General features: G+C 39.1%; 2 protein-coding genes across 3 annotated transcripts; both read right to left on the minus strand.

Moving 5' to 3' along the window:
* Positions 1–1,033: 1,033 nt before the first annotated feature.
* LOC146658690 (TLD domain-containing protein 2-like) lies at positions 1,034–3,456 on the minus strand. Its single transcript, XM_085421723.1, has 6 exons — positions 3,322–3,456; positions 2,916–3,068; positions 2,442–2,594; positions 2,235–2,330; positions 2,034–2,107; positions 1,034–1,946 (listed from the first exon to the last, which is right to left on the minus strand). Exons 1-6 carry the CDS (start codon positions 3,454–3,456, stop codon positions 1,808–1,810), a joined length of 750 nt encoding a protein of 249 aa, XP_085277849.1. The 3' UTR covers positions 1,034–1,807.
* Positions 3,457–7,853: 4,397 nt separating this feature from the next.
* On the minus strand, positions 7,854–11,898 carry ncoa7a (nuclear receptor coactivator 7a). 2 transcript variants are annotated; one of them, XM_085421724.1, is made up of 7 exons: positions 11,812–11,898; positions 10,798–10,990; positions 9,639–9,779; positions 9,344–9,496; positions 9,137–9,232; positions 8,936–9,009; positions 7,854–8,848 (listed from the first exon to the last, which is right to left on the minus strand). In XM_085421724.1, the coding sequence occupies exons 1-7, from the start codon at positions 11,835–11,837 to the stop codon at positions 8,710–8,712; spliced, it is 822 nt and encodes a 273-aa protein (XP_085277850.1). In that variant the 5' UTR covers positions 11,838–11,898; the 3' UTR covers positions 7,854–8,709. The 2 variants fall into 2 exon arrangements, with proteins under 2 accessions (XP_085277850.1, XP_085277851.1); XM_085421725.1 differs by lacking the exons at positions 10,798–10,990; positions 11,812–11,898 and adding an exon at positions 10,074–10,722.
* Positions 11,899–21,045: the final 9,147 nt, after the last annotated feature.

Below are 21,045 nucleotides of genomic sequence, written 5' to 3' on the forward strand. Positions count from 1 at the left end.
CTGACACTCTCGGACCAGCGGCCACTTCGGGTCTCTCCTCTTGCCTCCCTTTTCCTTCATCCACCTGCTGGCCTCCACCACTTGCTAATGTTATTGAATCTGTGGAAGCTCCGCGATAGCCACCACACGAAGTAACGAATAACGAGCCTATCTAAATCCCAGTAACGAGTAACGCGTTCCCGGTTTTGGCATAATAACTACTTACCGTGTTCGTTACCACAATAATAACGTAGTTACTGTAACGCGTTAGTCCCAACACTGAATATGATACACCAACAACAACAATACAACCCCGCAAATGATAGCCAGAAAATGGGCTGAATTACTTGAATAATTGGACTTTTTTTTGTTTTTGTTTTTTTGAGTTTATGTTAAAGTAACAGTAATGTAACCTTTCTTTTGTTTTTATCCCACAGATGTGAAAAACAGCCGCCCCCCCTCTGTATCACTCTGTGTCACCTTTTTCCTTTCCACAATCAACCCACAACTTTCCTTTATCCTTGGTTGCTTGAGACTATTTTGATGTTGCTGGAAATAACACGATATCTCCCACAAATATACAGAATAATGTTGTTTTTTCTTTTTCTTGTCTCAGGATTTTTTAGGTCATTGAGCAGTATCATCTCAAACCTGTGAAGCTTCACAATGGACAAAAACTATTGGATGGATGACTTTTCTTGAATAACTGAACAGTTTAATGTCTGGTGAGACTGCAGGTTTTGATAAATATATATTTTAACATTGCGAGTATTTGTCAGTAATTCTCTATTCTTTCATATTACACATAATATATATATAATATTACACAGAAACATTACCCAGATCTGATATTTAGCATTCTCAGTTTGTTTCTCGTAACACGTGCTTCTTATTAAATACCTTGCTGATGTAACATGCAGTAAAAAATGACATCTACTCAGTTTCAACAGGAAACATAAACCTTTAATGGGATTTCACAAAAAACAGTGGTAGTGCCAGCACTGCCTGACAGTCATAGAAAAACTTTAACCATTTCCTGAACAGTGTATTTAAAAAGACAGAAAATAAACAACTGGGCATGTGCGTGTATTTGATGTTTTCATAAGTACTTTTCTCTCCAAATAGACAAGCTGGTGCTTAATTTACAAAAAAAAAGAATTTTTCATTTTACACTTCAGTTGACTTCTTCCTCAAGCAGCACATCCAGCTTATCCAGCAGCTGTTGTAGTGCAATGTTGTTCAACTTTACTAGTTTGGTCCTTACTAGCAGCCACAGATTTGACTGGAAAACATTAAAACCAGTTAAAATTGTTTGTCCTAACAGTGTTATACCGATTTTAACACTAACTGGTTAATATAATTAACCAGTTATTGTTAATACACACTCACTTAACCAAAGATGCAAACTGTAAAAAAACACATTATTTTATAAATATGCATTGATACAAAAATAAAATAAAAAATAAACGTTTTCTTGAACCCTGAATATCATTACAGTAGCTGTAGACTTATCATTCAATGCTGTTTTTTAAAATCCGCAAATGCTCCATCTGCACATCTGAGTGACTAAACGGCACACACGCCTCGCATTGATGTAAAAATAAAATAAAAACAGACTCTTTCTTGAATCCCATTACAGTGGCTTCCCCGTCAGCAGGCTTCAAACTGTACAAGAGGAACTCTGAACCATGTGCAGAGACGACAGCAGACGCTCCATCAGGATACGTACAGTAGTGGCTAAACGGCCCACACGTCTTGAAGTCTGGGAGCTCCACACAGAACAACAGGTCCTGCTTTGTTTTTAGCTCGGCTTTTTAGATGTTCACAGTCAATTCTGCACAGTCCAGACCTCCAGGTCTTGTACAATAAAGTCCTCATTTGCGGAGAGAGGTGCATTGTGAAAAGTCGGACTGGAAAAGCTTGAACCACGGTACAGATCAGCATCCAGCCACAGGGCAAAGCCACTCCTAAAGACAGAGAGAACAATAGAACTTTAATATCAGATCTTTGAAAACTCACTGATAGGAAAATAAATAAATAACTGTATAACTTACCCTCCTCCACCGAGCTGCAATGAATCCCAGTTTCCACTCACAAAGTACGAGTTCACCCCACTCCACTTGTATACCTAGATAACAAAGACATAAAAACATCTTAAACTCTGTGCAGATTTCTACAATAAGTGAAATAATTTCATGAAAAATCATCCTGTAAATAGACTAGAGTCAAAACATTAATAAAAGTTCAACTCTTACCTGGAAGTCGGGATTGAAGCTGAACAAGAAGGTTTCTCCAGTACCGTAGCAGTATTTACTGACTCTGAATGGATCTGAAGAAAAAGCCCCAAACACCTGAAAATACACCAAGACACCAGTTTGTTAAAGGAGATGCTGGTAATGGAGGAATCCGTCTCATTTTCTTGGTACAGAAAAGTGCTGGAGACTAAAGAGCAGGATACAAACCTTTTTGTGCATGTCTTTGACCACCAGCAGCACAGGGCTGTCCACCTCAGCCATGTTCCTGTACAGAGTCTTCAGGCTGCTCCCATGGACGGCTGTGCTGTAGACCAGCTGCCATTGATAACCCCGGGTCCTTGCTGGCATGTGAACAGCAAGCTGTTTGACAAAGAGTTGCTCATCAGATCATGTCCTGACAGACTAATGCATCAGTCCATCTAAAATCAACACTGTTCTTCTGCTTGACTGTCTACAATTTGCATAAAAAACTTTACGGTCTGAGCACAACTTCCAGGCAATGCTGCCGCTTATGTCATAAATAATGACTGTTGTGAAACTGGAGATGGTGAAGCAGAAAATTTTCTGAACAATTGGACGATTTGAGAGGAATTGCCCTAATCACAATTTTCTCAGTTCTTCAGGAGAAAAACCATTGATAGCTGTGATCCACACACATATATATAAATGAGTGTTATTTACTTTTTCTAGGTGATAGTCATCTAGCAGATGACTCTGGTCAGTGAGGACAGGAAGATCATCATCAACTTCCAGCAGGTACTCGGGCTCTTCTACCTCGGAGGCGTCTGAGCTGCACAGACTCTGGCAGCGTTTGGACTCTTTCACTGTGATGATCTGAAGGAGGCAAGCAGAAAAAGTGTCATCATGTTACACTGCTATCCACTGCTCTCCTTTTATTTGTTATTTGGGAAGTTTTTACTGCATTACATATATAAGTTTAATGGCCTTAAGTACAAAGGTTGCAAATCATTTAAACCACAAAACCAGAACTATTGAATGGCAACAAAACTGCAATGCATGGTGACAGAACACATTTGAACCTCCACAGAACCTCCTAACACGAATACATTCAGCAGAGTAATCTTACCTCAACATAAGGCTCCATACAGTCACTGGCGATGTAAAGCACCTTAATATTTTCTGCCAGCCGCTTCATAGCTCCTGATTTCCCTGTCAAGCGCTGCTCTCTGCTGTACCACATGTCTGCTAACCAAACTGCCATGAAGGCAGTTCTTATATACACTGGGTTACTTTCTCTTTCTGTCTGCAGGCTTATTGGTCAGACATTTGAGTAGATGTCTGCTGATTGGTCAGCTCTGACAGTGAATAGTTTCTTTTCTCACTAAACAGGAAAGTGAGGTCTGGTTCTGGGATGTAGAGGGAAAGAGGATGTCCATATATAGACCCTACACCCTCAGGGATAACCACCAAGCTCTGTGATTGCACTTACTGTAAGTCACTAAGGAGGGCTTGCTGTGTAAAAATGCCTGAGTGTAAGAGAGCTTGAGAATATCAACTTTGGAAGACCTTTGTTAATTATTTCCCGAAAAAATTATTCAGTAACAAAATTGTTTATAGTATTGCATCTGTATACCACCAGAGTGGATTTTTAAATCCAAGAGTCATCATGTACATCAGCAAAAAAGAAAAAAAAATGTAAAAAGTGGTAGGATTTCAGCAACTCGGGTGCAAGAAAAAAAAAAGAATTTAAATTTGCCATTATGGAAAAATACGGTAAATTCATGTGCTTTTAATAGGATAATAACGTAAAGATTTTTAACTTTAAATTGTATTTTTTTTTTTTACATCCATCCATCCATCCATTCGCTTCCGCTTATCCTTTTCAGGGTCGCGGGGGGTGCTGGAGCCTATCCCAGCTGTCATAGGGCGAAAGGCGGGGTACACCCTGGACAGGTCGCCAGTCTGTCGCAGGGCTAACACATAGGGACAGACAACCATTCACACTCGCATTCACACCTAGTGGCAATTTGGATTATCCAATTAACCTATCCCCACAAGCTATTTTTTTTTACAGATTTTCATATTTAAAAAATGTATTTGCATGTGTAAAATCAGTGAAATTACCTAATAATTTTGTCCTATACTGTTGTAATGCAATTAATGAGGCTTAAAATTTCAGGAAAGTACTTTTATTAATTGGATTTTACTATGTGATTTTATGTCAGAAATCTTGTACTTTTATTCCATGATTAATGTAATATTATTGTCAGGTTCAGTGCAAGAACAGGATGCAAATGCAGGACTTTCCAGTTAGCAACAGTGAGTTTATTTACAGTGAAATAGAGAACAATAAAGTTAACCGTTTCCAACGACGTAGCTTCCTCTGTGGTGCTCCAAACTCCTGCACAGTGCTCGTCTGGTGGTGAAACGCCAACACTTGATAATTCCCAACAGCTCCGCTCCCGTGACACACTCCTTTCCAGGTTCCAATGAAGAAAAAATGTGATGATCAATTTGGCGTACTCACGGGACGGGAAATCCTTCTGGCCTGATGTTTGCCCATAAACTGGCATGTTGGACACACACACACATACACACAGAAGAAGCAGGGGAGCAGGCCAGTCGATTGACAAGGACAAATATGATATGCTTTTTTTTTTTTAAATGTCAAAAAAATTGTCGCTAAACTAAGAAATGAGTTTGAGTTTGTAATTACATGAGTTAACTTTTTATTTTTGATTATATCAGCTGTAAGATGTCTTTGTATAGCACATTTCAAGATAAAAATCACAAAGTGTTTCACAGAAGCTAAAACATAGAAACAAAAACGAACCAAAAGCAAGTTTAAAATGACGAGTTTTTAGCTGATTTGTAAAGAGGACCACTCAGTCTACAGATCTCAAGCTCAAAGGAAAAGAGTTCCAGGGTCTGGGGGCCACGATGCCATAGCTCTGTCACCTTTCGATTTCAGCCTTGTGTGCTGGACAACCAACAAGCCCTGATCACATGACCTCAGGGACCTGCTGGGGAAGTGATAAAAACAGGATCAAACCAGAGATTTAACATGAGCGTCCAAAGTCAGAGTTGAATCAAAAGTTACACCAAGATTCCTAATAGAAGATTTGCCAAATGTAGCAAGAGGACCTAAATTTTCCATAACCTTGGGCAAACAATTATGAGAAGCACATACAAGGACTTTGGTTTTCTCCTCATTAAGTTAAAGAAAGTTGTCAGCCATCCAACCTCTGATAAAGTCTATGCACCTATGCAAAATCTGTAACTTGGAAACACCTTGGGGCTTAAAGGAGATATACAACTGAATTTCATCTGCATAGCAGTGATAAGAAATGTCCTTAAAACTGCTCAGAAGGTGCGGACGAGGGAGTAAATACAACAAAAACAGCAAAGGCCCCAATACAGAACCTTGTGGCACAGAATATGCAAAAGAAGCAGAAGAAGACATAAACTTAGAGGTAGCCAAAGAAAAGGATCGTTCACACAAATAAGATGCGAACCGATCAAAGCAGACCCAGATATACCCACACAGTGTCTCAGCCTATCTAGCAAAATGTGATGGTTGACAGTATCAAAGGCAAAGGTCAGGTCCAACATCAAAAGAACAGAGCATTCTCCTGCATCACATTTCATCAAGGTGTAACTGGAGACTCTAAGAAGTACAGTTTCAGTAAAGTGAGCTGTACGAAAGCCAGACTGGAATTTTTCCAGAATGCTGTAGTCATCCAGAACAGCTATGAGCTGGTTAGCCACAACCTTTTCTAAAGTCTTAGTGATGAATGGTAGTTTTGAAATTGGTCTATAACTGCTAAGCAAAGAAGTGTCAAGCTTGTTTTTCTTAAACTGTGGGTGAATGACAGCATGCTTACAGTAAACAGAGACCTGACCAGAAACCAAAGAAGTATTGATAATTGTAAGCTCACAGGGACCGATAGACTGAAAGACATTTTTAAACAAAGATCCAGCTAAAAATATAAAGAGAGCAAGAGGATGCTTTCATTGAAGTAACTAATTTGACAAGCTCAGGTAAGGACACGGGTAAAAATCTTTCTAAAATAACAGGCCTAGCTTGAGTTGGAGCAGACAACAGAGACAGAGAAGGAGAGATACTGTTCCTCACATTACTAACTTTTTCAACGAAGAAAGAAACATTTTTAATCTAATCTTCATTCCATGAAATTGGGACAACAGGTGGAGCAGGAGCAACAATATCACTTATGGTGTCAAATAGTACCTTGGGGTTACCTCTGCTCTTTGAAACCAAGTCTGAGAAACAGGCAGCCCTCGCATCTCGAACTGAAGTGTTAAATAAAATGAAGGAGATGAACATGTAAATGAGTTTTCCTCCATAATTACTCAACTTTCCAAAAGGGAATCCTGTCAATTATCCAGGTGGGCGACTTTAAAACAGGAGCTAATCTGGTTTTGATTGTCTAAAAAAGAAAGACAATGATTAGTAAAAAGATTTGTTACTAAATCAACATCTTTATAGGAAGGTAGATAGGCTATTACTCCTTTATGATTACAAGGCAGTCTGGGCAATGAGCTATCTGAACCTTTTCTGTAATTTCACAGATGTATTGTTTACAAATGAAGCCCAAAGAGTCATGCTGACAGATTTCTTTCATTATGTTTCATTATTTATGTGGTAAAACTGAGAAATGCTGTTGAAATTGCACTTCTTTTCTTATATTTAGATATCACAGGGATCGGCTGTGTAGGTAAACTTTTTTCCACTGACAAAAAGGGGATTTTTACTGGTCGGGCCTACTTAAGATCAAAGTGCGCTCTATGTGGCAGCTGATTTAAAATGAGTTTGACATCCCTGATCTCGGCTGAGCTAAGATCAGGTAGCTGAAAAGAAAAGAATAAATGGAAAACCAACATTTGGCAATGAAGATTGCTCATGTGAAATAAGTCAGAATAATACGGAAAGACTGATATGGGACTATTATCTCATCGACTGAGATGCCTTGGCTAAATATAGAGAATCATAAGTGGGTATGTGAACACTCTGACGTCTGACATCAACACCACAGCTGATAAAACACACTTGATAAGAGAGACTTTTAAAATGTTAGCTAATGTTCCAGTAATAATGATAATACACACTTTGGCCCACAGATCTGAAAAACAGTTCCTCCCTCTGAGCTAAGTGTGAATTTTACCTTTTTTTCAACAGTCAAACAACAATATCTCTTTCGTCCTCTGTTGCTTAAAACTATTTTGATGTTGCTGGAAATGAGACTAAAATTTCCACAAATATATTTTACTACAAAACTGTACAAAATGTTTTGGATTGATAAGCTTTAAGTATCTGAAGTTTTCATGTCTGTGAGACTACCAGTTTGATTTAAAATGTAAACGTGTATTTAGGCTTCTTCAATCGGAAATATTTCCTTGTTTATATTCATTCATAATTTTGCACGAAAGCTCAGCTTCCGATTAAAATAAGGAAATCACCTAAAAATGACACACAAGGTTTAGTCCCTTTGTATTCCTCATAACAAGTAACTAACTCAGTGATGTGGTGAAAGTGCGTATAGTAAAAAATGACACCTCTACTCGAGTATAACAGGAAACACAAACTTTTAATGTGATTTCACAAGAAAACAGTGGCAGCGCCAGCACTGCCTGACGGTCATGTACCATTTTTTGCCATTTCCTGAACAGCGTATTTAAATGCACAGATGATAAACATCTGTCTATTTGACGTCAAATCCATGTGTTTGACGTTTTATTCAAAGTGTTTTTCACAGTCTGGTTGCTTCATTTACATAAAGCAGAACATTTTTCACTTAAGGTCCCTTCTTCCTCAAGCAGCACATCTAGCAGACAATCAGCTTTTGTAGTGCAATGTTGTCCTTATATTACTTTCAGCGCTCCTATTTTGGTCCTCACTTACATGGAAAATGTTAAAACCAGATCAGCTGTTTTTGGTCCTACCAGTGTTACAGTGATTTACTATTAAATACTTAATTTAATATGACAACACATTGATACTTCAACAGAAATGCAAACTGTAAAAAATCCTTTTAAAATCATCTTTTTATAAATATGCATTCATGTAAAAATAAAATAAAAATAGATTCTTTCTTAAATCTTGAATCTCATTACAGCGGCTGCAAACCTTTCATTCAATGCTGCTCTCTTTAATCAGAGAGAAAGTCTAGGAGGTCTTTGAGCTTCAGGTGCCAGTTACTGACTGGGCTTAGCACAGAGGCTGCAGCTGAAGTGGCATGACCCTGAACTACACAATTACAGGGAGGCACTCATCTTCAATAGGCACAGCTCCAGCAGGCAGAAAGCCCGAGAGCCCCGTCAGCAGGCTTCAAACTGTACAAGAGGAACTCTGAACCATGTGCAGAGACGACAGCAGACGCTCCATCAGGATACGTACAGTAGTGGCTAAACGGCCCACACGTCTTGAAGTCTGGGAGCTCCACACAGAACAACAGGTCCTGCTTTGTTTTTAGCTCGGCTTTTTAGATGTTCACAGTCAATTCTGCACAGTCCAGACCTCCAGGTCTTGTACAATAAAGTCCTTATTTGTGGAGAGAGGTGCATTGTGAAAAGTTGGACTGGAAAAGCTTGAACCACGGTACAGATCAGCATCCAGCCACAGGGCAAAGCCACTCCTAAAGACAGAGAGAACAATAGAACTTTAATATCAGATCTTTGAAAACTCACTGATAGGAAAATAAATAAATAACTGTATAACTTACCCTCCTCCACCGAGCTGCAATGAATCCCAGTTTCCACTCACAAAGTACGAGTTCACCCCACTCCACTTGTATACCTAGATAACAAAGACATAAAAACATCTTAAACTCTGTGCAGATTTCTACAATAAGTGAAATAATTTCATGAAAAATCATCCTGTAAATAGACTAGAGTCAAAACATTAATAAAAGTTCAACTCTTACCTGGAAGTCGGGATTGAAGCTGAACAAGAAGGTTTCTCCAGTACCGTAGCAGTATTTACTGACTCTGAATGGATCTGAAGAAAAAGCCCCAAACACCTGAAAATACACCAAGACACCAGTTTGTTAAAGGAGATGCTGGTAATGGAGGAATCCGTCTCATTTTCTTGGTACAGAAAAGTGCTGGAGACTAAAGAGCAGGATACAAACCTTTTTGTGCATGTCTTTGACCACCAGCAGCACAGGGCTGTCCACCTCAGCCATGTTCCTGTACAGAGTCTTCAGGCTGCTCCCATGGATGGCTGTGCTGTAGACCAGCTGCCATTGATAACCCTGGGTCCTTGCTGGCATTTGAGCAGCAAGCTGTTTGACAAAGAGTTGCTCATCAGATTATGTCCTGACAGACTAATAATAATTTTCTCAATACCTTCAGAGAAAAACCTCTGATGATTGTGATCTGCACCAAATGTCCAGCTAGTTTAATGTGAAGGTTAGTTTTACTAACTTTTTCCAGGTGGTGGTCATCTAGCAGAAGGCTGTGGTCGCTGAGGACAGGGAGAACATCGTGGTAACTGAGTTCTTCTGCCTCAGAGTCGTCTGAGCTGCACAGACTCTGGCGGCGTTTGGAGTCTTTCACAGTGATGATCTGTGAGGCAAGCAGAAAATTGCAAAGATATATTCATTGTCATCAAACAAATTCGCTCCCTGCTTACTGTCACAGTAATACTCACTGCTGTCGCATTTTTGTTACTCGAGAAAAGTTTAGGGGCCTTGCATATTAAAAAGTTTTGATTTATTTAAAACTGAGCACAAGTACCACAATAACTGAACTACTGGATGACAACAAAGCAGCAAAGTATGGTGACAGAAAAACATTTGAACCTCCACAGTAACTTCACTGCACTTCCTAACATGAATACATTCAGCAGAGTAATCTTACCTCAACATAAGGCTCCATACAGTCACTGGCAATGTAAAGCACCTTAATATTTTCTGGTAGGTGCTTCATAGCTCCTGATTTCCCTGTCAAGCGCTGCTTTCTGCTGTACCACATGTCTGCTAACTAAACTGCCATCCAGCAGCTCTTTTATATACACTGAGTTACTTTCCCTTTCAATGTCTGAAGTGTTATTGGTTGGAAATCTTAGCAGACGTTTGCACATTGGTCAACTCTGACAGTGAACAGTTTCTTTTCTCACTAAACAGGAAAACAAAATCTGGGTTAGGTTTGTAGAAGGAAACAGGATGTCCATATATAGACAGAGGGCATTCCCACAGCCTCACTTTTAACTTTTAACAATAACTGCCAACAAATTTGTCAGGCCACCACTCATTATAAGGTTTATGCCACAGCCGCACTAAATTAACAGTATTGGTAATTAACAAAATCATGTTTTATGTTTCTGTAATTGTTAACCTACCAGTATGTGCAAATGAATAATACATAATATGATTATTATGTATATTTTTTAGAGCTAAAGTATAACTATCCATGAATATTCAAACTAAAAAGTATTTGGGTTTTTTTGTTTTAATGAAAGGTGGTTTAAAAACATTTTTAAGCACCGTAAGAACACCTGAGCATCAGAGAGCTGATTCTTGGAGTGTTCTGTGTGTGCTTAACCTTCGAGATATAATAATGTATGTTTTTGTGTATATCTTACCTCCCACTTTTTAGCGGCGGTGTTGATGGGCTTGCTGAGGATCTTATTGATCGCTGCGATGTCCTTCTCCACAACCAGAATGTGGTTCTGATTTTTGTCTTTGATGACGTAATGCGGTTTCCACTGGTTCTTGTCGCCTTTGTGGCAGACCTCTGGTGACCACTGCGCAAAGAATGTGTAGAGGTGGTCAACCCTGTAAAAAAAAATTATAAAATTTAGGGGGTTTTTAGGTTACCAGTATACTTATATAGCTGTAGATGGTTGACTTCTTATACCTTAGATAAAGAGTTTAAAGGGTTCCTGAGATCAAGTAAAATGCTAAGAAGCACAATGACATGGCAATATCAGAAAACTAAAGAGTTACTCATACTGAATAACAACACAGGCTACATTTTCTCCATTTTCCATAGAAGTTACAATATAATAACAACTATAAAAAAAAAAAGCCTCTGCAATCTAAGATGTACCTGGAAATAAACTGCAACAGTTATACTTGTTTTAACCTTTTTGAGCAATTATCATCTTTGAGTTAATCCTGGAACATGTGTGGGAATGAGAAATCACTATTTCCATCTGTCCATGTTGGAGTCTGCTTTGTCTACAGTTTCAATCAGACATGACTGACAGTTCAGAAATCCCCTCTAGTCTCTTCCATCCCTCTCTGGTTTACCATGCCAGACTCTTTGCTGCAAGCCAGCAAACTCTTGAAAGGAAATCTCAGTGACTCAATGACTAAGACTGCTTCCTTTGGTTCAACGTATGTCACAATGTACGCATCCAACATAAAAAACACTCATTTCAACATTTTCACATGACAGTTTCTTTTTGCATGCACTTGAAATCTGACGTGCAATCAAAATCTTTTACGTTTCTGCAGTTTTAGGGCACGTTTACTTCTTTGAATTAGCTGAAACTAACTAAAGCTTTGTCTGATTCAAATGCAGTTAGCACCACCATAATCACCCAGCACCCAGCATAACAATGCTCATAGATATACTGATTTGTTCTACTTACTCTCCAACGCTATATGCAACTCCCATGGCTGAATGGAGATGAATGTCCCGATAAAAATCTCTTAAAGAAGCAGTCAGGACTCTCAGCGCTGATGAAGCGTTTGAACTTGAGTCTCTGCCATTCCCGCTTTTTATATGAGCAGGACAACTGCTGAATCAAGCTTCAGTGAACATTAACCCTCCCACTCCCTCTTCACACAGCTTACACGGGCTGCACGTATTCATGCAGGGATTACACAACAGCGCCTGAAAGCCAAAGCTAGTGATACATTAGCTTGACCTGCTCTGCAGCTCTACCATTAAGGTTAGCAGGAGCACAGCTGAATTCTGTGTCAAAGCTAAGATGTGGATGAGTAGTGAATGACACCACTGTTGCACTTTTCAGTCCAGTACATTCATCTTACAGCTACACTTCATGAGAGCTTTGCAGATGAAGATTTTAAAGAACTAGTGCAAAATGATCCAGAACACTAAAATGAATCATGCATAGCAAAGTTAACACCAGATACTGAAAAGCTCCTTATGTGTAAATGCATCACTAAAACAGTGAAATTATATATAAGATATTATATATAAGAAATTATATATAAGATTATGACAGTGGACAAGGACTTTCTTGCAGCTGGCTCGCTCAGGTTTCCTTTGAACAATATAAAAGGGGAAATGGTCAACGGCTTGGCATCAAATCAGGAAGGATGAGGCAATAAAGGAAGGTGGTCTGTAGAAAACACCCAGTTAGAACAGAGTTATTGGGTTTACGCTACCTCAGTACATTTTTATATTGAATGACTTGATGATTGCAATGACATCTGCCTGCACCTATGATTTTTTATCTTATCCTTCCCATTTCTTATAAGATTGTTATAAAGTCTTAACAAAAAGGACCTCAACTGTAGTATTGACCATTTAGAAAAGATGAGTTTTCAGTGCTGACCATTTAGATTAACAAACAAATGTTTCAAGGGCCCCAAATGATCTGAACACGCTGAGCTGTTGATTCAGTAATCCAATTTGTTCAGAGCTGAGTTGAGCTTGTACTTTCCAAATAACTTCACTTTCTTGACCAGATTTTTCCACAATTTTCTTCAGCAATAATGACATAGGTTTGTTCATGTTCAGCCGAAGAGGTCAGAAGATTACAATGGGTACATTCTGGGGTCAGCAATCAGCCTTGATATTCTTACACAAAACCAATAGAGCGAAAAAGATAAAAATTCAGACAGTGTCCACTGTGACACAGTGACAGGATTGATTAGTAAACAGATCAATAAACATAGATTTACCCGGACAGATATGAGTATATACAGTAAATGCACGTGCAAACAAACAGATGCATGCACTTATTGTCAAAAACACACAACTGATGCATTCTTCAGTCAGCAATGTCAGCTTGACACGCGTGCACACACCTGCAGGAACACTCCTACCTCCTTGTTATAATCGACTCAAAGAGGACCTACTTGGATTTATTTTTAATGTGAGATTCATAATGTTCCCGATGATGCTGACATCGTGCTTTAAATGTAGTTATCCTGTGCTGACTGAAACGTGCATGTTTACAGCAGTTAACGTGCAAGAAACTAGTCTTGCACAGTGGGATAATGGAGTGACAGGGTTCATCACAGTTGAAAACAGCTGTCCGTGTGCACAGGCCATCCTGAGATCCTAAAAAGATTTTCAGATGAAAGAACACGTTGCTCTTAGCAATACTGTCTAGAACATTTCTTGCTCCACCTCTTCTTCAACCCTGTCTGTTCCCTGCACGACTCCAGCCAGACATACAAAAAACCACAAAAAAAATCCTACTGAGTCCACATCACACACATGCACACGCAGCCTCACACACAAGAACACAAATACCATAAAACATCCATGCACGCATGCACGTACGAACTATTTCCTCAATCCTGCAAGAGGAGTGTAGGATTTAAATGTATGTATGTAATTTAAATTTGTATAAGCTGTAGATGTTTTTTTGGTTTTTGGCGACGACTAGGCGACAAAAAAGTTGTATGAGTCGGTGGAGGGGGAGGGGGCCCTCCGTGTTCTGGTTACCAGCACCGACCTTTGCAGTGAGCAGCTTCGGTTACGTGCAGCCCGAGTTTTTCACCCGCGCTGAGGACAAAAGAAAAGAAAAACTTATTGAAGTTCGATAAACACACCTATGTGCATCTCCGATAGTTCCTTCACAATAAAAGCATCAAGCTGGATCACCATTTCAAAGCTTTTAACTTGAAGTAAGAAACGCCGGAAATGTCTCGTTTGCATTCACAACAGCGCTGAGACGTAAACAGTCCTTCACAGCGAAATGTCTTGAAGGTACAAAGACGGGAGGAGACAGACGGGAGTTTGTGGCACAACACTGGCACGTGCTGACCGTGACCGACCGGTTTTTCGAGCACGAGCAGCATTAGAGTGATGATGGGTGTAAAAAAACAATGAGCACGATTTTTCACGTAGATTGCACTATGCATACTGTACATTATTATATTAATGTACAGTATGCATAGAGATATGTGAAGTGAATTTCAAGTGCATATAGGCTAAATATTAAAAGGCCGCTTTATGAGTTCACCTAAAATAAAAGTATTCATGCAGAACAGTCAGTTTTACTAGTTCACCGGTTGTTGTTTATGAGAAGTGATAGAGGAAAGCTCATGACGTCCCTAAATTAAAATCCAATTTAGTCAAATTATCTGTGCAGATGAGTGAAAAGGAGATATATTCACCAGACCAAAGGTAGCTTTCAATAAAATGGGTCTCATATATTAACTGTAGAGCATGATGAGGAAATGGTCAGTGTGCAGTCACTGACTCAACGATTCAATTAATCTATTCAGAGAGCTCAGGATAACTTGACTAAAAGATGAAGATGGACTGGACCTTTCAACAGGACGATGAAAATTTACAAATAAATAGTATCAAAAAAGATCAAAGGAAATCCTTTTCAAAAATCCCATTAAAACTTTGAGCGAAAACCCTTAAACACTCTTGCACAGAGACGATTTTCATGGACCGGTTTTCAGTTTGTGTTATGCGTATAAGGGGGTGATGTTGTTTACTACCAGTGGTGTACTTAATCTTTCCCACAAAATACACTGATACGCATCCAGATACGTTCAACAAGCTGGCAGTTTCATTTTCCCATGACGTCATCACTAAATATAGTTATTATTGTGTTTTTTGTAATGGTAGACAAAGTGTTTGTGGTTTGGTAATAGAGCAGCAGCTATTGGGCAATGCTAAGAAAATGCAAAAAGCACACCCAAGATAGAGCAATACTTTTTAATACTTAATAGTTTTTTGTATTCACATGCAGGACTCACATGCACAACAGTGTGTCAGTGCTGTAAATGTTACGCTTTTCTGCTGGTGAGCACTTGTTATTACACAATGAACCATCTGAATACACCAACAATGGCAGTGAAGAAGAAGAAGGCCGCATTCAGGCTTATTCAGTTATCACTGTCGGGCCTTGCTGGACATGTAACCTCTAACGCATCTTAATTGTTGCGAACAAGCTAGACTCAAAACTGAATGTTGTTCCCGGTTAAGCATTAAATTTGAACAGGTTCAGTAGATTATTTCATTTTGATGTCATCCTGTAGAGATATTTCCTAAAACAGTTATACAGAATGTAAAAATATGTTTTGACAGTTTGTCATTACTTAAACCTCATATGTAAAAAACAATTTACTCAGTCTTGCTAAAGAAAAAGTAAAGTTCTGTATGCGTGCAACTGAAGAAACTTGTTTTGAGTCTGTGCTGAAATCATATTCAATCAGGTCATATGTATATAAGAAAAATGTCCTGCCCATAGTTTGAACTGTACATGAGGATTGATTTGATTCAGAAATCAGTTTAAGGGTCAGGATACGCTTCATGGTCATGAAGCATATGCATGTGCTGTTTTATACAGGATCTGTCTCTGACATGTGTAGTGTAGAGACATCCTGATTCATGTGTAGGTTGCGGGGAAATTTCGGCACATAATTGATTTGTCATTTTATTACAAAACTGATACAGCAGTGGTTTGTGTGTGGGTGAACAAGCAGGTAAACCCACAGTGTGTGTGTGTGTAAGTGAGTTCATTGTGGAAAGCGTAGTGACAGTTTCCGCACAGTTTTGGTGAAAGTGTCTGATTTCGGTTTGGTTGTCCTACTAGACTATAGATTGTACATTTTTATTACAATTGTAATAATTTTAAAGATTTTAATCCAATCTTGTCTATAAGTCTATGAATGATCAGGTTACCTACAGTTTAACTACATTATACATGTTTTAGGGTTTACATCATTTTATCTTGTTCAGTCCGTAGCTGGTTTCCTTTTTGTTTTTGAGTTTTTGATTTTCCTTTCCTCAAAATCTTCTTGCTGGGAACTTTGAGTACACATAACCAGATTAACGCAATCATGCTTTTGTTTCTTTTGTTCTCCTGCAGCAAATCTGATAGTTTACAAAAACTGGTTTGTACTAGTTCATAGACTGTTAGTCAGTGTGTTCGTTGTGTGTTTCTGTCAGAAGCTACAACGTCAGCATATACATATACAGTCCATACCTTTACCGTATAAACCTATGTGACTGTAAGACATCAATATTTCATCTCATACAACCCCTTAACCTACTCCAAGGAAAAGTGCTTGTTCAGCACTTTTAAGTAGCTGAGACATTTTAATTTTAACTGCATTTAATGACACTCTGACGTAACAGGCGATAAAGGACAGATTTAAGGCTGATGAAAGTGTAATGGGTCTAGGTGTTCCAACTCAAGGTTAATCAGTGATGTTTCTATGAGTACAGCTTTCACTGACCTACATGCAAAACCACTCTAAGGGGCACAGAGGTTAAAAAAGGCTACGGTCTACAGCGACTGTGCACAATAAACCAAAGTGAGACTTCCTCTGCAGTTGGGGCGTCAATGTCTGGGAAATGTTTGTGGTTAAAAAAAAGAAAGGAGATAAAATATGCGTCATTTCTTGCGTATTTCCTGTCTAAAATTCAAGTGAATTGTTTTGCAGTAATTTTACTTTTTAAAATATCAAAACAAACATTAGATGACATGTGTTATAAAAAAGAAATGCTATTTTTCTCATATATACCATGCTTATACAACAAAACAACTGAGATATCAGTGAGGGTGGTTTCTGTCTGAGCAGCAGGGTTGGAAAAACCCCAGACTATTCTAATAGTTGTCAAACTACGTCTTTATTGATATATAAATTTATTGGCAATCATGACTTTATTGCATTACTTTATTGGACTTTGATGTCATCTTGTGATGTTGCACCCTTTGTTCTAAATTGTTTGGTATTGTCGTGTGGCTTATTTCGTGACACGTGATCGTCTCCTCCATTATGTGCATAATGCCTGTATGAATGTGCAGAAACATTATGGATGCACACTCACAGCACTTTTCATTTTGTATGTCGTTAGAAATTAATTGCAAATAATCACAGAAGCAACTGTTGTTGTTGATGATGAATTGAATTGAATTGAATTGAATTGAATTGAATTGCATTGCTATGTGCTGCCTGTGCTACAGTCTGCTAGAGTTCATTTCAAAGGTTGGCTCTTTTCCTACATTCTGGCTAACAGGTTCTGGTGGCCTGCCAAAACCAATACTTACTTAGCAGAGTGAACATTTTTTGCACTTTAGACCAGATTGTACTTTACTTAGCAGAATCCAAGGCCACCTCTGTGCTCCCTGTCAATTTTTGCTGTCACAGTACAGTCTTCCACAGACAGCCATAAAAGCTACACACGTCTTTCTACAAGTAAATGACCCAGTGGAAAAATGCTGCATCAGTTTACATTGTTAAGTGAGTTAGGTAATCTTCAATGTCACATAAGGCCAGATACATTAATGCAGCAGGAATAAAGTGCAGCATGAATATGTAAAGAGCGTACTTGTTTAGTCATTTCCCCAGTAAAGCAGTAATATGAAACTAGAACTACAGAATCATCCTCTTAAATATAAAAGTTTAATAAGCAGGGCAATTGTGTTTTTAATTTGTTTAAATATTGAAAACATACTATAGATTTAATATCAAAGTTTAAAGGTGTATTTCGTAGGATTATGTGGTCTGGAATTTGTGTGGGTCAGTGACCTACTGTAACGCTGACTCAGAGCTGAACAAACTTTGGAAATTTATTCTCCTTTGTGTGGGGGACACACATCCCCCGTATCACACTCGAGGTCAGAAGCCAGTGCTTCACTATCCTGCAGTTCATTCTGCTCCACTATCACTGCATGCAGTTCACATACAGTAGCTGCAGTGATTGCACTCAGTTTAAACTCACAAAAGCTTATCAGAGGAAAAGTGTGTCATTATGTAGAGTAGAAAAAAACCAGCTGAGAAAGTCCTCTTGCATTGTAAAAGTTCACTTTTGCATCATCCTTGCTTAAGTTCCAGTACTGCACAGTGCCTTTCCAGAAGTATGATGTGTCCATCCAGATGCATGCCTGCAAATCAATATGTTTTGCCAGAAAAGTGAAAAGATACACCTCAAAAATTTTAAGCAAGAATGAAATATGCATGTTGAATCCAGCATCTAATAAAACTGTTTTGTTGGTATTCCTTTCAAACATATGTGAGACTGAAACTACTGGCAAATACTGGTCACCATCCGCTGTGAAGTTGCTTCAGGGGCACATCTATTCCCAGTAAATTCTTGCTGAACGAGGATTATTTTTCAGGCCACTGGAAGTTCCCAGCCTCTGAAAGCTGTTGTATAATTTCCTGTCTGGGAAAAATTATTATCCTAAATAACTCTAAAAATAATATTCCCTGAATTTTTTCTTTAAAATAGGATGTGCTGTTCATAAGACAATGCTATTGTTTACATTTATCTTAAATAAGTTTGTTGTTTGACTAAAATCTCCTATATAGAAGTTTTATGAAACAGTTTTATGCATTTCATTATTTTAGATATATACACAGAGGAGGTATATTTTTAATAACAGTTAAACAATTAGGAAGCAATTCTGAAATCTCTGCTCACTGCTAAGAACAGGGCCTACTTACCCAGAAACCAACTAAGATTATTACAAAGTGAACACAAGGAGAGATGCTGTTTCATAACTAAGCTCCACATTTTGGGTTTATCAATGGATTTGGTAAAGTACTGGCACCTATCTGAGAAGCAGTGGTGCTGGGAGCAGTAACACTGTTGTTTGAAAAGGTCAAGACGGATCTAAAATGTGTCTGCAATCAAATTAGCATAAACTAACAAATGGAGAGATGGCTTTAAAATATATGTTTAAAAGAATCATCACTTACTTGATAAAATAGATTCTTTGATTCAATGTCTGTAGATTCTATGTACTATAATATAGAGATAAGAGATAGAGATAACTCTTTATTGTCATTGCACAGTCATACATAGTACAATAAAATTGGAAAACTGTCCTACGTCGGCACTACATATAACACAACACGACACGACATGACACATCACAACGCAACACAAACAACACAACACAGTATATTAACTTAGTAATAAAAAAGAAGGGTAAGTGTATTTGAATTGCACTCTGTTATTATTGCACATTAATTGTTATTGCACCTTGTTATAAATACACCTTGTTATAAATGAAGGACCTGTACAGCGAGTGCTGTCATCTTCAGGGAGGGAAGAGGATGTCCAATGATCTTTTGGGCCATATTGATGACCCTCTGGAGTGCATTTCTGTGTGCTGTGGTGCAGCTGGAGAACCACACACCAATGCAATATGTCAGCACACTTTCAATGGAGCAGCGGTAGAAGACGGTCAGCAGCTCCTTCTTCAGGTCCATTTTTCTGAGGATTCTCAGAAAGTGGAGACGCTGTTGGGCCTTCTTTAAAACCGCAGAGATGTTAGAGCTCCATTGGAGGTCTGTGTCTATGTGCACACCCAGAAACTTGAAACTGGAGACCCTTTCCACACACTCCGCGTTGATGCTGACGGGCTGCAGCTCAGACTTCCTTCTTTTGAAGTCAACTACCAGTTCTTTTGTCTTGGTGGTATTGTGGTTCAGGTTGTTATCTACACACCAATCTGACAGCCACTGAACTTCAGCTCTGTACGCCGTCTCATCTCCCCCAGAGATGAGCCCCACCACGGTGGTATCATCTGCAAACTTGATGACTGAGTTGTCGTCTAACACAGTCATGTGTGTACAGGGTGTACAGTAGGGGACTCAGTACACAGCCTTGTGGAGAGACGGTGTTAAGGCTGAGGAAAGATGAGGCCCCACTCTAACTCTTTGTACACGGTCTGAGAGGAAGTCTCTGATCCAGCGGCAGGTGGTAGAAGGAAGTCCGATTTCCAGCAGTTTAACTGTTAGTCTGTCCGGGCGTATCGTATTGAAAGCAGAACTAAAGTCAACAAAGAGCAGTCTGGCGTAACGGCCCTGCACTTCCAGGTGAGAGATGGTGGCGTGGAGCGTTGTAGCAATGGCATCTTCAGTTGATCTGTTAGCTCTGTATGCAAACTGGAGCAGGTAGAGTGTGGGTGGCAGGCAGGACATGATGTGACGTCGGACCAGTTTCTCGAAGCACTTCATTATAACAGGTGTTAGAACAACTGGTCGGTAGTCGTTGAGGCTGCTAATGTTAGTACGCTTTGGCAGTGGGACAATTGTGGCTGACTTTAGGCACGGCAGGATGCAGGACTGGGACAGTGAAGTGTTGAAGATCTTAGTGAAATATGATGTTGTATATTATAAAACTATTTCATGTTAGATGGTTTTCTTAGCCACAGCACAAAAACATGTTCAGACCATTTTTTTATGATTGACAAAAGTGCTGTTTTTTTACATGAAATACACAAAGTAACAATAATAGTCAAAGTCAAAGTAATTTATATAGCACTTTTCAAGACCCTCAAAGCGCTTTACAATTCCACTATTCATTCACACACTGGTGGAGGCAGCTACAGTTGTAGCCACAGCTGCCCTGGGGCAGACTGACAGAAGCGAGGCTGCCATATCACGCCATCGGCCCCTCTGGCCATCACCAGTAGGCGGTAGGTGAAGTGTCTTGCCCAAGGACACAACGACCGAGACTGTCCGAGGTGGGGCTCGAACCGGCAACCTTCCGATTACAAGATAAACTGCCAACTCTTGAGCCACAATTGCCCTGTAATGGCAATTATCTATTTTAAATATTTATTTCTTGGTACAAGGTTTGTTTGATTATGGTTGGATTCAGTCACAGTTTCAGTCAGTGACTATGCTACAACAGGACGTGTATT

Source organism: Rhamphochromis longiceps, linkage group LG11 (genome assembly GCF_057381845.1).
Source record: "Rhamphochromis longiceps isolate RC_006_pf linkage group LG11, R_longiceps_female_GT1.1, whole genome shotgun sequence".
NCBI lineage: Eukaryota > Metazoa > Chordata > Actinopteri > Cichliformes > Cichlidae > Rhamphochromis > Rhamphochromis longiceps.

Coding starts and splice junctions, on each gene's coding strand:
- LOC146658690 (XM_085421723.1), bottom strand. CDS start 3,456: ATGGCAGTTTGGTTAGCAGACATGTGGTACAGCAGAGAGCAGCGCTTG. Junction 3,069..3,321: donor GTATGGAGCCTTATGTTGAG/GTAAGATTACTC, acceptor TGCCTCCTTCAG/ATCATCACAGTGAAAGAGTC. Junction 1,947..2,033: donor TTGCAGCTCGGTGGAGGAGG/GTAAGTTATACA, acceptor CTCTGTCTTTAG/GAGTGGCTTTGCCCTGTGGC.
- ncoa7a (XM_085421724.1), bottom strand. CDS start 11,837: ATGGGAGTTGCATATAGCGTTGGAGA. Junction 10,991..11,811: donor GTTGCATATAGCGTTGGAGA/GTAAGTAGAACA, acceptor TTTTTTTTACAG/GGTTGACCACCTCTACACAT. Junction 9,780..10,797: donor CCGCCGCTAAAAAGTGGGAG/GTAAGATATACA, acceptor CTTGCCTCACAG/ATCATCACTGTGAAAGACTC.